General features: G+C 29.8%; 1 protein-coding gene across 1 annotated transcript in view; it reads right to left on the bottom strand.

Annotated features, from left to right (window-relative positions):
* The window catches only part of LOC100982897 (disintegrin and metalloproteinase domain-containing protein 5), a 121,426-nt gene that overhangs the window by 13,590 nt on the left and 90,261 nt on the right, over nt 1-17,575 (bottom strand). Inside the window, exons 15-18 of the mRNA XM_003823322.6 lie at nt 13,741-13,831; nt 12,885-13,116; nt 1,290-1,376; nt 571-685 (exon numbers count right to left, since the gene is read on the bottom strand). Of these exons, the coding sequence (XP_003823370.5) occupies nt 571-685; nt 1,290-1,376; nt 12,885-13,116; nt 13,741-13,831 (525 nt within the window). The remainder of the gene's footprint in view (nt 1-570; nt 686-1,289; nt 1,377-12,884; nt 13,117-13,740; nt 13,832-17,575) is intronic.

Raw genomic sequence — 17,575 nt, 5'->3', positions numbered from 1 at the left:
TATGCCCTTCACCTCCAGTTGACCCCAATTCATCTAGGCCTGATTAATCTCAAAATACTACTCAGGAACATCAGGACAGGATTAGAAAGAGCAAATCTCCAAAGATTAGCATGGAGCCCTTACAATGCAGGAGAAAGATAACCAATTATAAGTGAATAGGAAGAAAAGACAGCCTGAAAGATTCTAGGGGCATTAATATAATAACGACTATACTGACACTATTATAAACTCTAGTTTATAGGAGTTTATAATAAATATAGTAAATATAAATATAATAGTAAATATAAATATAGGAGATAATCCAAAGTGAACAGTTTAAATTAACTGGTCAAATTTTACACACCAAAATTTCTACTTTTAAAACTGCCTAACATTGGCCATACTTTTTCTCAGTAAAGAATGTCAATGCTGATATAGAAAGAACAGTATAAACTTGCACTGTCAACATTTTTTAAATCTTATAAATAAAAAAAAGCATGTTGACATTAGTTGCTTTGTAATCTGGCTTGAAACCTATAATTTACTATCTTACATACTGTACATAATTAATACAATTTTAAGAACACTAACCAGTTGGTGGTACTAAGTGTCCATCATCAATACTTCCAAATGCTCCTTGCTTTGGTTGGCAGTAAGGAGGATTATATCCCTTTTCACAATGGCAATGGTTAAAATTGTTACAAACCTTAAATAATAAAAAAAAGAATAATTTTGATGGAGACTAATGAATACTTACTCCACAGAGTATCTCATTCTAGAGAATTTATCTAAATAGATAAATTTGTCAAATTTTCCCTTGCTAATGTTCATACTACACAAAGTACATCTATCTTGTGTTGTCAAACCAAATTTTTTTCTAAAAAATTCTTTTAACTCCCCCCATAGCCAGGCCTAAATACCTCAAATTACCAGTAACCTGTCACTAATTATAACCTACTTGCTAGCTGACAGCCCAGACTCTAAATTAACTTACAGCACTAGCAAGAAAATTCTAATAGTCTTTATTTACCAGTTTCTATCTTCTATTGCTTATAGCACATCCTCCTCACATATCCATCAAACATTTAATATATCCAGAATCATCTTAAATGTTTTCTCTTTGTCTTCTTTAATAAATAGTTTGATAAGTTTCTTAAGAAGACAAAATTGAGGTTATAAATTATAGACTATTAAATGACACCAAATGACATAAAAATGGCAAACAAAAAAAGTCATTTATTTTTTTAAAATCCTCAAATTGTTTGATTGTTAAAAGCAAGTTGCTTAAAATAAACATTGCAGTTACTTACTCCATGACGATCACAATGATTAGAAGCATCACACAATTTTAAATTCATCAGGAATCTAACATGTTTACAATGCATTTCGAAACAATACTAAAAACAAAGCCAAAAAGTACAAAATAAAATCAGTCAAAAAATCAGATTTTGTGCATGGCTAACACATTCAAAAATTCAAGAAAATATTAGAATTCATATTATCAAAAACTTGCATTAAAAAGCTGTGAGTGTCCAGTGGAAAAAAAAAATTGTGACTACACTGAAGTAAACATGAAATAAACTATGTACTTTCAGTTTGTAAAGATGTAATCATATGTAAGAAGTCAGAGGTGTTATTTTCTTTCCATTTAGTACCAGAAGTCAACTTAGATAAACTACTGGGAAAAATAACTTGATTAGTCCTTTGAGTTCAAGAATTATCTGATGAACATTTTAAAATATACCCATGTGTGGGCTCCCCTTGAGAGCATTATATCAAAAACTCTGGGGAGAGGATCCAGTTGTTTCTCAGGAGCAGCCAGGTTTGAGAACTATTGAGCAGAGAAGTGAGATCTTAAAATCATGAGTATGAGCAGCAAGGGAAGATAGTTTACTATTCCATATGATAAAATAAAAAGAAAGAGGGAAGAAAGGACAACAGGTAATTATATGAGGTAACAGGACAATGGGAAACTCTCTTGGTGAGCTGGATAAAAGGCCTTCTAAGAAAGAAAAGTTTCATGGGTGAAATTAAATTTTTCTAATGTATGACATACATTTATGTGATCTTCTTTAATTATCAAAAAACTGTCACTAAATTCACCACGTTGTGAAAGAGTTTTATACCTGGAGTGAGTTTTGTCTTTGGGTCATAATAATGACTATATGCAGAAACAGGAGAGTCAGGACTCTGTAATGGAGGTTTGAGCTAATATCATTTAGATTTCAAGGGTAAGGGAGGCTTCAGATCATATTTGTATTCCATATGTTTCAAAATGAGCAAGAAGTAACAGGGACTCTGTTTCCTTTTTATGTGCTATTTATTATCAAAATGTTACTAAATAGAAATAAATTTGTATTTAGCAAGTCTACTCAGAAGCTTTCTCTCAAAAACAGTATGTTAATTTAACTTCACATAGTATCTTTTTGACTTAAATCAATTAGAATATTAAAATTGTATTAAATATATTCTTAATTTATAGAATATTACATGTCTCCAATAATATTGCATAATTATTTTGTGCTATATTAATTGTTAATGTTGTTTTCATATTTTGGTATGTTAAATAAATAATAACAATAATGTGCATTATATTATAGTAGAACATAATAGTATAATAATAGTCAGTTTAAGTAAAGTATTCATCTACCAATCAGGAAAAAATCAGAGTCCATTATAAAAAGTAAAAACCAACATACATTTGGCTTTTCTATTGAAACAATAAATACAATTCAAGAAATGTTATCGCAAAAACCATGCTAATAAAGAAAAATTCTTGCTCACATAATATCTTACTCAACCAAAACTATTATTCATTTGAGATCTTCAGCTCTTGTCTAAAGATTTACTCACTAATAATGTATGCAAAATTACTAGATTATATGTCAGAACATCAAAAAAATGTGTGTATAAAAATTACTAAAATGTTATATTACTCTTAAAAGAGGTGTGAAGATGATTAATAACATATACTGCTGAACTTGTAAATAAATAGGGAAAATGGAGAATTGCCTAACTTTTCAATATTCTATTTAAACATTCTTTAAGAGGCCCACCTAAGGTCCACCTAAAGATTATTTAATCATTTGAGTGAAAATTCATACCATGTAAAGACATTACCAGGTGAATGGGTAGAACAAAAAGGAGAGATGGAAACATAACAAATATATTAGCACAGGAGGCTTGTTTGAATGTGCAGGTCTGAGACCCCATTCTCTATCCAGAGACATAAGGAAAACTGTGGGAGTGAGAAACTTGGGACCTGATGGAGAACTCCACCACACCTCTCCCCTACAGAGAGACATGCAGTTGGCTGGCCTGAGGAATCTCCTATCCTTCCAGGAGGCACCAGCAAAGACCATGGAGAGCCCCAGTGGCAATAGGTAAACCAAGCCAACCAAATAACATTGTAAAGGCTCTGAACATTGAACTGCCTTTGGAACAGCCCACAAAAGAAGGCCAAGACCTAAACAAGATCACTTCCTGCTAAAACAGTGCTTTATATTTGACACAGAGTCTCCTAACATAATAAATACAATTTCTGGATGCAACTAAGTCATTCCAAGAGCTAAGAAATCACAACTTGAATGATAAAACACAACCAGCTGATATCAGAACCAAGATGATTCAGATGATGGGATTACATGACAAGGATTGTAAAGCAGCTATTATTAAAAAAATCAATAATCAATTACAAATCTTCTTGAAACAAATAAAAAAATACAAAAATCTTAGCAAAGGAACAGGTGATATAAAAATAAACCAAATGGGAATTATAGAATGAAAAAATACAATAACCTAAATTTTAAAAAAAGCCAAGTGACTGAGCTTAAATCAGTAAACTTGAAATAGCAAAGAAATGTTTATTAAAAATCTTGGAACACCACAAAGGAAGAAAAAAACAGGGAAAGGAAGATAAGTAAATAAAATGGACTATCCATTTCTTTATAGGTTTTTAAAAGTATAGTTAATGATTGAAACAAAAATTATAACACCACCAATGATACTTAAATGTAGGGAAGGTAAACACAACTAAAATGGGAGTGAGGTTGTTTTCTCATTTCACTCAAAGTGGCAAAATGTTTACAGCAGTAGCCTCTTTAGGCCACATACATATATCGTAAAACCTTGAGCAGCCACTATGAAAACTACACAAACAGATGGCTAACTTAGAAACACTATAACTGGATCAAGATAGCATCCTAAAACAATGTTTAAATCACCCATTGAAAGGCAAGAAAAGAGAAAAATAAGAATGGGAACCAGAGGAAACAAATAATGAAATAACATACTTAGGCAATAACATTATACCAACCAAAAGACATGCCACACTGCACTGAAGGCATGACTCAACTCTGTGATGCATTTAAAAACTCACCTCGAATTCAATGGCAGAGATAGATTTAAATAAAAAGGACAGAAAAAATATGTCATTCAAACATTTATCCATAAAAGCAGGAGTAGCTATATTTATATCTGATACAGTAGACTTCAGAGCAAAGAAAATTACTAAAGACAAATGAAGACATTATGTCATGATATGATAATCATTCCAACAATAATACACAATTATCCTAAATGTCTACATCCCAAACCACAAAGCCTCCAAACATAAGGCAAAAAGTAATAGCACTGAAAGGAAAATAGACAAAGCCACAACTGCAGATGGATATTTTGACACCTTTGTCTCAGCAATTTACAGAAATTATACAGAAAGTCAGCAGATATACAGGAATCTGGACAAAACAGGATTTAACTGATGCATATACAGGTCACTACAACCCGTATCAACAGAATATACATTTCTACAAGTGCCTATGGAATATGCAGCAAGATATATCATATTCCTTACCATAAAGAAAACCTCAACAAGTTTTTAAAAATTAAAATTATGAGAACATGTTCTCTGATAATAATAAAATCAAACCTGAAATCAATAAAAGAAATACAACAGGAAAATCTCTAAATATGTTGAAATTAAACAATACATTTATAAACAATTCATATATCAAATAGCCCTCAAAGAAACTAAAAAAAAATACATAGAATCAAAAGAAAACAAAAATATACATTAAAATATGTAGGATGCAGCTAAAACAGTTCTGAGAGGGAGATTTATAAGACCAAATGCTATAAATGAGAAAAAGCCTCAAAGCAATCATTGAAGTTACCACTTCAAGAAACTGGAGGAAAGGAAGAAGAAATTAAACTCAAAGCAAAAGAAAGTAAATGATAATAAAAGCAGAAATCAATGAAATTGATTGCTAGTTCTATATGAAATTAAAAGCTAGAAAATAATAAAGAAAACCATTATAACAAAGAGTGGAGTCTTTAAAAATTTTTTATGAAATTAATAAATTTTTTATGAAATTAATAAATTTTTAGCTAGACTGAGAAAACCAATGAAACAAAAAGCAGATGCTTTGAAAATTTTTAATGAAATTAATAACTTTAGCAAGACTGAGAAGTTAAGAAAAGAAGACACAAATCACCAATATCAGAAATGAGATAGAGGATATCATTGCAGATCCTGCAGCCATTACACAGAATTATAAAGAAATACTATGAACAGCTTTATATTTATAAATTCAGAAACTTTGAGGAAATTGACCAATTTCTGGGAAACTATGAGCAACCAAAAATCACCAAGAAACAGCTTATAATCTGAAGACCAATACAACAATTGAAGAAATTGAATTCATAGTTTAAAACCTCCTAAAAAATGAAATTTCCAGGCCCAAATGATTTCACTAGAGAATTCTATCAACATTTAAAGAAAAAAATTAACATACATTTTACATAATCTCCTTCCAAAAATAGAAGAGTGAAAAACAGTTTTCAATTAATTTTATAATGCCATATAAAATGACCAAAATCAGATAGATACATTGCAACAAAAAAAAAAAACTACAGACCAATCCCCCTCATGAATTTGGTTACAAAGATTATTCAACAAAATATTAGCAAACTAAATGCAACAATGTATAAAAAATTTATACACAATGACCAAGTGATATTAATACCAAGTATGTAATGCTGTTTCTACATTTAAAAATTGATTAATGTAATCCAACATTCAATGAACTAAAGAAGAAAACTCATGTGACCACATCAATCGACACACAAAAAGCATTTGACAAAATTCAAGACATAAGTATAATAAAAACCTGCAATAAATTAGCAGTAGAAGATGGTTAGCTCAACTTAAGGGGCATCTGCAAAAAAGAAAAAACCCTACATCTAACATCATACTTAATGATGAAAGACTTAATACATTCCTCTTAGATTATGAAAAAGTCAGGGACATCCTCTCTCAACACTCTTATTCAACATCATACTGTAAGTTCTAACCACTGCAGTAAAGCAAGAAAAAGAAATAAAACATATACAGATTGAAAAGGAAAAAATAAAATAGTCTCTATTTCCAAATTATTTTCTACATAAAAAAATCCCAAGAAGTCCACAATCAAACTCCTACAACTAATTTAACACAGGACAGTTGCAGGATAAAAGATCCACACTCAAAATTCAATAAGAAATGGGGAAAGGACTCTCTATCTAATAAATGGTTCTGGGATAGCTGGTTAGCCAAATGCAGAAGAATAAAACTGGACCCCTACCTTTCACAATACACAAAAATTAACCGAAGATGCATTCAAAACTTAAACCAAAAACCTGAAACTATAACAATTCCTGAAGAAAGTCTAGGAAACAACTCTTCTGGACAAAAACTTAGGATTAAAACCCCAAATAGAACTTAGGACTAAAACTCCAAAAGCAAATGCAACAACAACAAAAATAGATAGATAGGATTTAATTAAACTAAAAAAGTGTCTACATAGCAAAAAAATAACAACAGAGTAAACAGACAACCTACAGAATGGGAGAAAATATTTGCAAACTATGCATCCAACAAAGAACTGATATCCAGAATCCACCAGGAACGCAACAACTCAACTGAAAAACAAATAATCCCAGTAACAAGTGGGCAAAGAACATGAACAGACATCTCTCAAAATAAGATATACGAGTGGCTAGCAAACCTATGATAAAATGCTGAGCATCACCAAAGATCAGAGAAATGTAATTTAAAATTATGATGATGCCCCATCTCACACCAGTCAGAATGGCTATTTTTTTTTTTTTTTTTTTTTTTGAGAGAGAGTCTCACTCTGTCGCCCAGGCTGGAGCTCAGTAGCACAATCTCTGCTCACTGCAAGCTCCACCTCCCGGGTTCACACCATTCCCCTGCCTCAGCCTCCCGAGTAGCTGGGACTACAGGTGCCTGCCACCAGGCCCGGCTATTATTTTTGTATTTTTAGTAGAGACGGGGTTTCACGGTGTTTGCCAGGATGATCTCGATCTCCTGACCTCGTGATCCACCCTCCTCAGCCTCCCAAAGTGCTGGGATTACAGGCGTGAGCCACCGCGCCATGCCTCAGAATGGCTATTCTTAAAAAGTCTAAAAACAACAGATGTTGGTGAGGATGTGGATAAAAGGTAACACTTATAGATAATTATATATATGTGAAGAAAAGGTAACACATATACATAATTATGTGGAGAAAAGGTAACACATATATATAATTCAGGTATAAAGGTAACAGATATATAATTCATTTATTATATATATATAATTAATTATATAAATATATAATACATAATAAATGAATTATTTATCTAGATATATAAATATCTTTATGTATCTAGATATATATCTTTATCTTTTATATATAAATATCTTTTATAAATATCTTTATATATCTAGATATATAATTCATTTATTATATATAAGAATTCATTATATATAATAAATTATATTAATTATACAATATATAATATATGCATTTCTCATATACAATAATTAAATGAATTTATGTTATACATTATGTATTTATATTATATACATTACTGTGTAGTAATTCATGTATTATATATGTACATATCTAGGTATATAATTAATTTATTATATATTATTTATATATGAAATTATATATGAATTATATAATTCATTTATTATGTATGAATTAATATAATGTATTATATATTATATTTGTATTATATATTATATTAATATATAATTTATATATTAATATAATATATTATATATTAATATATAATTAATATATTATTATATTATATTTATATTATTATATATATTGCTATATAATATATAATATATAATATATCTATTATATGTATTATATAATATAATTATATTATATAATATATAATAATTATTATATATGTTTATATATAACTAATATAATATATTATATAATGTAATATATTATATTATATAATATATTATACAATGTAATATATTATATTATATACTATATTATACACTATATTATATAATATATTATATAATATATTATATAATATAGTATATAATATAATATAGTATATACTATATTATATTATATACTATATTATATAACATATTATATAATATATTATCTATATTATATAATATATTATATAGTTATATAGTATATATTAATATATTAAATATATAATATGTAATATATTATATAATATAGTATATGATATATAATATATATTATATAATATAATATATATTATATTTATAATATATTATATATCATATACTATATTATATAATATATTATATTATATAATATAATATATAATTATCATATTATATATAATATATTATATTATATAATATATTATATAATATATATCATATTATATATATAATTATTATATATATAATATATTATATAATATATTATATATCATATAATATATTATATAATATATTATATATATAATAATTATATATATAATATATTATATTAAATATAATATATTATATAATATTATATATTATATAATATATATTATATTTAATATAATATATATTATATAATATATTATATATTATATAAATATATAATATATTATAATATATATTATATATATTATATAATTATATAATATATGTTATATAATATATATTATATATTTAATATATTTATATATTATATAATATATAATATATTATATAATATATAAAATATTATATATTATATAATATATTATATATTATATAATATATAAAATATTATATATTATATAATGTATAAATATATGATATTAATATATGATATATACATTTATTATATATTATTATATATAATAAATGAATTATATATCTAGATATATAAAGATATATAATACATGAATTATGACATAGCAATAAAAATAATTAAATCATGTCCCATGCAGTACAGCAACATGGATAAAGGTAGATATCATTATCATATATGAACTAACTCAGAAACTGAAAATCAAATACCATGTGTTCTCACCTGTAACTGGAAGCTAAAAAATAGGTACACATGGACATAAAGATGGAAATAATAGGCACCAGGAACCCCAAAATGTGGGAAGAATCGGAGGGTTAGAGTTGAAAAATAACTGGAGACAATGTTCATTATTCAGGTGACAGGCACATTGGATGTCAAAACTTCACCAATAACTGCACATGTACCTCCATGAATATATAAAAATTTAAAAATAAATTGTTTAATGTATCAAAAAATTTAGAATAATAATTTCTAATAAAAAAGTAAATTAAAAATTTGGAAAAATAATCTAAATAAAACTGTAAACTCCACAAAGCTATAGAAATTAAACAAAACACTCTTAAGGAACCAGTGGATCAAAGAAGGAATCACTAAGGAAATTAGAAAATACTTACAAACAAATAGAAATATAAACACAATATTCCAAAACTTATGGAATGCAGTGAAAGAAGTTCTAGGGGGAAGATTTATTAGTATAAATGCTTACAATAAAAAAGAAGAGAAATTTAAAATCAACAACCTAACTTTACAACTTAAGGAAATAGAAAAATAAATAAATAGACTAAATTCTAGCAGAAGGAAGGAAATAAAGATTAAAGTGGAGATAAAATACAGAGTAAAACAATAAACTTAAGGAAACCAAAAATTGGTTCTTTGAAAAGATGAACAAAATTGACAAACCTTTATCTAGATGTACTAATAAAGACAGAAAACTCAAATTACTAAAGTCACGAATAAAAATGAGAACATTACTACCAATTCTACAGAAATAGAAAGGATTATAAGAATACCAAGATCAATTGTTTACCAATGAACTGGATTAGCTTGATAAAACTGACAAATTCCTAGAAACAAAACCTATCAACACTATGAAGAACTTAAAAACCTGAACAGACTCCTAACTCATAAGGAGATTTAATTAATAATTTAATTAATTAATTAATAATCATAAGCCTTCCTATGAAGAAAATTTCTGGACATAACGCCTTCAAATATGTAAAGAAGAATTAACACCAGTTCTTCTCAAATTTTTCCAAAAACGTGAAGACGAGGAAATATCTTCTAACTCATTTTATAAGGCCAACATTATCCTGATATCAAAGCCAGACAAATATACTACAAAGAAAAAATACAGACCAATAACCATTATGAACATAGATGCAGAATTCTCAGTAAAATGCTGGCAAACTGCACTATATTAGGAGTATACACTATGACCAATTGAGATTTCTGGAATGCAAGGATGGTTCAATGTATGATAGCTGATCAATGTAATGACCACATTAATAGAATGAAGGAGAAAAACAAAATGATCATCTTAATTGATAAAGAAAAGGCATTTAACAAAATTCAACACCTTTCATGACACAAACATTCAAAGTACACTCAGTCATGAGGTAGAAGGAAACTACCTCAACATGATAAAAATCCATATATAAAAATCCCACAGCTGACATTATACTTAATGATAAGACTTTAAAGCTTCTCCGCTAAGATCAGGAACAGGGCAAGGATACTTCCTTTCACCACCTCTCTTCAACATTGTACTGGAAGTTCTAGCCAGAGATGTTAGCCAAGAAAAAGAAATAAAAGACATCCAAATTGGAAAGGAACAATTAAAACTTTTCTGCTTCCAGAGGACATAATTTTATAGGTAGAAAACTCTAAGGATTACCCCAAACAGTTAGAATTAACGATGTATTCAGCAAAGTGGCAAAATACAAAATCAACATATAAAAACTGGTTTCATTTCTATACAGTAACAATGAACACTCTGAAAGGGGTATTATGAACACATTTCCATTTATGATAGCATCAGAAAGTACTTAAAGTACTTAAGAATTAATTTAGCAAAGCAGTTTAGGATGTCCATACTATTCAAAGTGATCTACAGATTCAATACAATTACTATAAAAATCCCAATGATTTTTTTGCAGCAATGGAAAAATTTATACTAAAATTCATATAGAATCTCAAAGAACCCCAAAAACAATCTTGAAAAAGAACAAAGCTAAAGGAGTCACATTTCCCAATTTCAAAACTTACTAGGAAGCTACAGGAAAGAAAACAGTGTGGTACTGGCATAAAGACTAATATATTACCAATGGAATAGAATAAATAGCCCATAAACAAATTCTTGCATATATGGTTAAGAGATACTACTGAATTTTTACAAGGGTGCTGAGACCATTCAATGGAGAGAGGACAGTCTTTTCAACAAATGGTGCTGGAGAAACTAGATGTCCACACACAAAAGAATAAAACTGAACCTTTACCTAACACCACATACAAAGATGAACTTGAAATGGATTCTACAGGTAAACATAAGATCTTAAAACTATAATACTCTTAGAATAAAATATAGGGCAAAAGCTTCATAATATTGATTTGGCCAGTCATTTATTGGATATGACACCAAAAGTACATGCAACAAAAGAAAAAATAGACTAATTGGATTTCGTAGTTGTTTTTAAATTGTGCATTAAAAGACACTATCAACAGAGTAAAAAGGCAACTCAAAGAATGAAAGAAAATATTTTAAAATCATATCATAAGAGAGTAATATCCAAAATATATAGAGAATTCCTAAAACTCAACAACAAAAAAAGATGATTTAAAAACGGGAATAGCATTTAAATAGACATTTCCCTAAAGAACATATACAAATGGTCAATAAGCACATGAAAAGATGCTCAAAATCACAAATCATTAGGGAAATGCAAATCAAAATTACAGTGAGATACCACTTCACACCCATTAGGATGACTACTATCGAAAAAAAAAACGGAAAGTAAGCGTTGTTGAGGATGTGGAGAAACTGGAATCATTATGCATGGCTAGTAGAAATGTAAAATGGTATAGCCACCATGGAAGACAGTGGAGCAGTTCCTCAAAAATTTAAAAATAGAACTACCATGTGATCCAGCAATTCTACTTCCAGGTATATACCCCCAGAAATTGAAAGCACAGTTTTGAAGACATATTTATACTGCCATGATTATAGTGGCATTGTTTATAATAGCTAAAACATGGAATGATTCCAAATGTTCATCAACAGATGAATAGATAAACAAAATGCAGAATGTACGTACAACAGAATAGTAGTCAGCTTTAAAAATGAAGGAAATTCTGACATACTACAGTATAGCTGAAACTTGAGGGCCTTATGCTAAGTGAAATAAGCCAGTCAGAAAGAAAAATACTATATTATTCCTCTTATGTGAGATACCTATAATAGTCAAATTTATAGAGTCAGAAAGTAGAATGGTGGTTTTTCAGGGGATCAGAGGAGGTAGGAATGGGGAGTTATTGTTTAATGAAATGAGTTTCAGTTTTACGAAATGAAAAGATTTATGAAGATAGAGGGTGGTGATGGTTTTACAGCATTATGAATGTATATAATACCACTGAATTGTACACTTAAAAAGGTTAAAATGGCAATTTTTATATTACGTGCATTTTACCACAAGAAAAAATGGAAGAAAATGCATTGGTTAGTACATTGTCAAAATGAGTATAACCAGAAAAATCATTTTAAAACACTTTAATTTGTGTAGTTCTAATTACCATATCAGGACCACACATGGAACCATCTTGTACAAATGTTTCATCTCTGTCTTCAGCTGAATAATATGATGTGATTGAAATAGGTGAATTTACTGGAGGTGGCATCCTCCTGGGTAGGTATGTAGACACACATGTTTGGTCTCCTACATGTGCATAAATCACAGATAAATTTGGACATGATATTAAGTCTCTGTGTTCCCATGTACAGAATAATTTTGCACATAGAATATGTCTAGAAGCACAAGGAAGAAAAAAATTACCTTATTGTTTATTGAGATAACATATGTTGCTGATACAGTGAAATTTTTAAAAAGTGATTTACTAATTTAAATCCAAATTTCAACAATTTTCTCTCAGTACATATGTTTTTGCACAATGACTTATGTTATGATTCTTTTTTGTTTCATGAGGCAATCTGGCAAGTGAAAAACTACTGGTTTTTACACTATGACAGCTGTGATCTGTTCCACAATAGCTGCTGAAATTTGAGAAAATGATCTCTGGTCTTCAGTTTTTTCAATAGTAAATGGGATAAGTAATTCTTATACACATTTGATATACATAAATTGAATAATATAACCTATATTATAAATATATAATATATATAAGCTGCATAACAATGTCTAGCTCATCACAACAATAAACAGAGGCCATTTTTATGGTCATTGTTGTTTTAACATTATAGGTGCTAAACAAATGTTCTTGTAGGCAGTGGATAATATTGTCCAGCTCAGATGATGTAATAAAGAAAACCTGACCCCCAACATTCGATTTTACTGCATATAATATATTTCCTAGGATTTTAACAATCTCTAACCTACATTCCAAACAGTTTTATAATTTTCTAAATACATACTGAAAAAGACAATGTGCAGTGCCACAGTTTCCAAAATTGTCTCCTCTGGTATTAATTTCATCATAACAGAAAATCGGAGCACCTCTTGAACCTATGAACAACAACAAAAACTTAAGTAAATTACAATACAGAATTTAAGTTATATTAAAGAAATGAAAGACTCAATCTGGAAATTACAATGTGATCCATAAGAAAGTTTATAATTACCCAGGACTAAAAAGTTTCTGGGGGCAGAGCTAGGATTAAAAAACAAACTCCTTTTTATAAGCCTAGAAGACTTTCTTCTGCAGCAAACAGAAAACAAACAACATTATTAGAATGCTTCTGTATTGTTAGACAAATAAGCAACTGTCGCCCTCTCTATTTCCTATAAATTATTTACTTCCTGCCTTACTTCCCTACCCGTTGTGAAAATGCTGTTTACTCTTATTCCAAATGAAACAGTAGAAAAATAGTATCTTTAGTGCAATAATGATGACAAACACAAAGAACACTTCATTTAACTCTCCTTGCTCCACACTAGAGTCATCATCTATTATTAGATTATTAGATCCTAATAGTTATTATTAGATCCTAATAATCACTAGATAAAAATTGTTGAATTTTAAAATTAGAAAGAACATCAATGTTCATCTACTTCAGTCCTTTATATATTTAGTTATGTCTAATTTTAAAATTATGAAAAATTCAAACATCTATAATAACTGTCCTATTACTTTGACTTAGTAGTTTAGAGGTAGTTTACATTGATCATGTTAGTCATATGTAATCGAAATAGCGATCATTTGTTGTTACCACTATTAATTGACAAGAGAGCTCTCTTCAATAATTTCACAGACTTTCATACTTGGAGAACATGATCTGTAAATTTCACTCAGTTAAGGAGCACAATCCATACATGTACAAGGTGCTACAGAACAATAATACTTCGACAATAATACATTAAGGCTTTCCTGAGTATCCACCTTACTTTTCTCATGGTTTAAATCAGCATCTCAAAATATAAAGTTTCCTTCCAGATCTACCTTCGTCCAAAGTAGGCGATCTCCTATCTGTACTTATTTGGAGTTTTCAAGCTATCTCTATATATTTATCTATTCCATCGACTAAAAGGAAGTATAAAATTTTTAAAGAAAAGCTTCACTATCCTATTTTATCACCTAGCCATAATTTGTCAGCCAAAGGAAGAACTTTGTCTGAAATAGTCAAAAGATTGTTGACTATTCATAATTATCCAAAAGAAACTTCTGAAAGACATTTATAAATTTAAGGATGTCCAGGATTAAATGGCTAAATATACAATTGGTTCCTAATTTTATGCAATACTAAGTTCCATACATGATTTTACTTTTTCAAACATTTCAGAATATCTTTCAGTGAACTGAGAGGTAAAAGATGCCTTCAGGACCCCAAAGCAGCCTTCACATCTTTACTGTGTTTTCCAGATTATCATAAATGTTAGTGGCTATGTGTTCATTAAAGGTCAAGTCACATTATAGGAATATTTACCTAACTGCCCAGTGCTCATCAAAGCTCCATCACCTGTTTGTAGTCTGTTTCTTAAAACCAGAGTAATTGTAGCTTTAGATAAATTAGTTGAAGCATCCTCAGACCTTGTATAAGGCTTACATTTAAATTTTATAGTGCTAAAAAATATAGATGCTGAAAACCCTGAACATATTTTATTAGTTGATTAAATAATCATGAAATATTGTTTATTTCTCCTTCTCACACAACTATTCAATAATCCAGCAAATCTTTTACACGTCCCTGGTAAGCATGCTTCTATGGTTTGGAAAATATCTATGCCCAGAGCCAATCTTTGTGATACTTTCATAAGAATATTGATCCAATATGGTTTTTGATAAATCATATCTTAAAAATTGAAAAAGAAACATTACCAGGTTAGTTTTGCAAAGACTGTTCATACTTTAGTGTGGAATATAATCCTTTTTCAGAGTCTTAATCAGCTTAAGTAGTCAAACTTCTGGCCGTCTCTAGAGAAGGAGGTCTCAACGCAGCACAGCAGACATAATTCTTTGTTGTAGAGGCTATCCTGTGTATTACAAAGCATTTAGCAGCACCCCTGACCTGTACTCACTAGAAGCCAAGATTCACCCCATCCAAGCTGGGACAACCAAAAGTCTCTCCAGGCATCCTGTCTAGTGGGCAGAGGCCAAGGACGCTGCCAAATATCCTACAATGCACAGGAGAAGCATTCCCTGCCCCCACTTCTCACAATAAAGTATGAGCTGGCCTACATTATCACTAGTGCTGAGGTTGAGAAACCCTTATATAACTGTTGGATTAGCACTTAACATTTGTCTAGGTGATATACAACTCAACTTGGTCATAAAGCCCTCTAATAATATATGGAACTTTACAACTAATGAGACTTTCAGCCTTTTTAGGGAAAACATAACCACAAACCAAATAACACCAAAGGTAATAACATCATTTTACATTATACCTACAATAGGAAGTTTCTGCATCTGCAGAGATAACACTGAAGAGGAGCATGCTGTAGGGGCCAGACATTTCCAAAAACAAAATTTAGTAAAGAGCTTAGAAAAAGGTGGTAACCATTTGAGGTGTTTTTCCTTCACTGGTTTGATTTTTTTGAAAAAAAAAGCTTAATACTTAACCTCGTTCTTTTACCATAGATCTACAGATTTCCCTATTTTAAATGCCATTGCTTGATAAATAAGCTATGTCTTTCAATGTGACAACTTCATTAGTATATTTTGTCCAGAAATCAACAATTTGGGGGGGCATGATGATTTGTATTAGGCCTGTGGCATAAGAATTCTTATTGTCTGTTTCCTACAAATAGCATATAGGTTTTACAATGCAAAACTAATGCCTACTTCAGAATTATATCAAACCCTGCTCAAGGATCATTTTAGCCGACCATGACAGGTCATAGATGACCTAGTCAAATAACTGGATATTTGTAGGGAACACATGTCATAATCTAATAATAATAATACTACCTTATATTTACTGAGTACAGTCATCAGTTGTTTGATGAGGATATGTTCTGAGCAATGTATCCATTGTTGTGTGAACATTATACAGTGTACTTAAACAAACCTAGATGGTATAGCCTGCCACACACCTAGGCTATATGGTGTAGCCTATTGCTCCTAGGCTGCAAACCCGTATAGCATGTTATTGTACAAAGAATTGGATTTAATATGCGTTGAAATACAGCTACCATTGAGGGTAAATTTTCATCAGGCTTCTATTGCCCTCAGGGGGCTAGCAAAGTGAGATTGTTTTTCAAAAATAAGTACAAAAACTAGTAGTCAAGTCCAGAATTATCACATCCTAGATGCATGAACACATGGTCACTAGAAGTGGACATACATTATTTTAAAATCAAGGTGCTTTAGAAGTCATGCTTGCCTTCCAAAAAAAAAAACTGTACTCTTTGGGGCAAATACCCGTGTACTCCCACAGTTCTCACAAAGGACTTTAAAATCTCTCAAAATCACTGATAATACTAAATACACAGTGAATGGCATAACCCGGAAGACACCTGATTGGCAATCCACTATGTGGCTCTAATTTTATCTGCCTAGCATTGAGTCCTGGCTTTACTTAAAGAAACATTAGATCATAGATCTGAAGTACTGTCCCATTCCTCCTAATTTTACTGGTCATTCGTTTGTATGATTTTGTTTTTGTTTTTGTTTTCCAAGACGGTGTCTTGCTCTGTCACCCAGGCTGGAGTGCAGTGGTGTGATCTCAGCTCACTGCAACCTCGGCCTCCTGGATTCAAGCAATTATCCCGCCTCATCCCAAGCACACCCGGCTAATTTTTGTATTTTTA

Source organism: Pan paniscus, chromosome 7 (genome assembly GCF_029289425.2).
Source record: "Pan paniscus chromosome 7, NHGRI_mPanPan1-v2.0_pri, whole genome shotgun sequence".
Classification (NCBI taxonomy): Eukaryota; Metazoa; Chordata; class Mammalia; order Primates; family Hominidae; genus Pan; species Pan paniscus.
The sequence above is the reverse complement of the archived record's forward strand: the minus strand, read 5'-3'. Positions and strand labels throughout refer to the sequence as shown.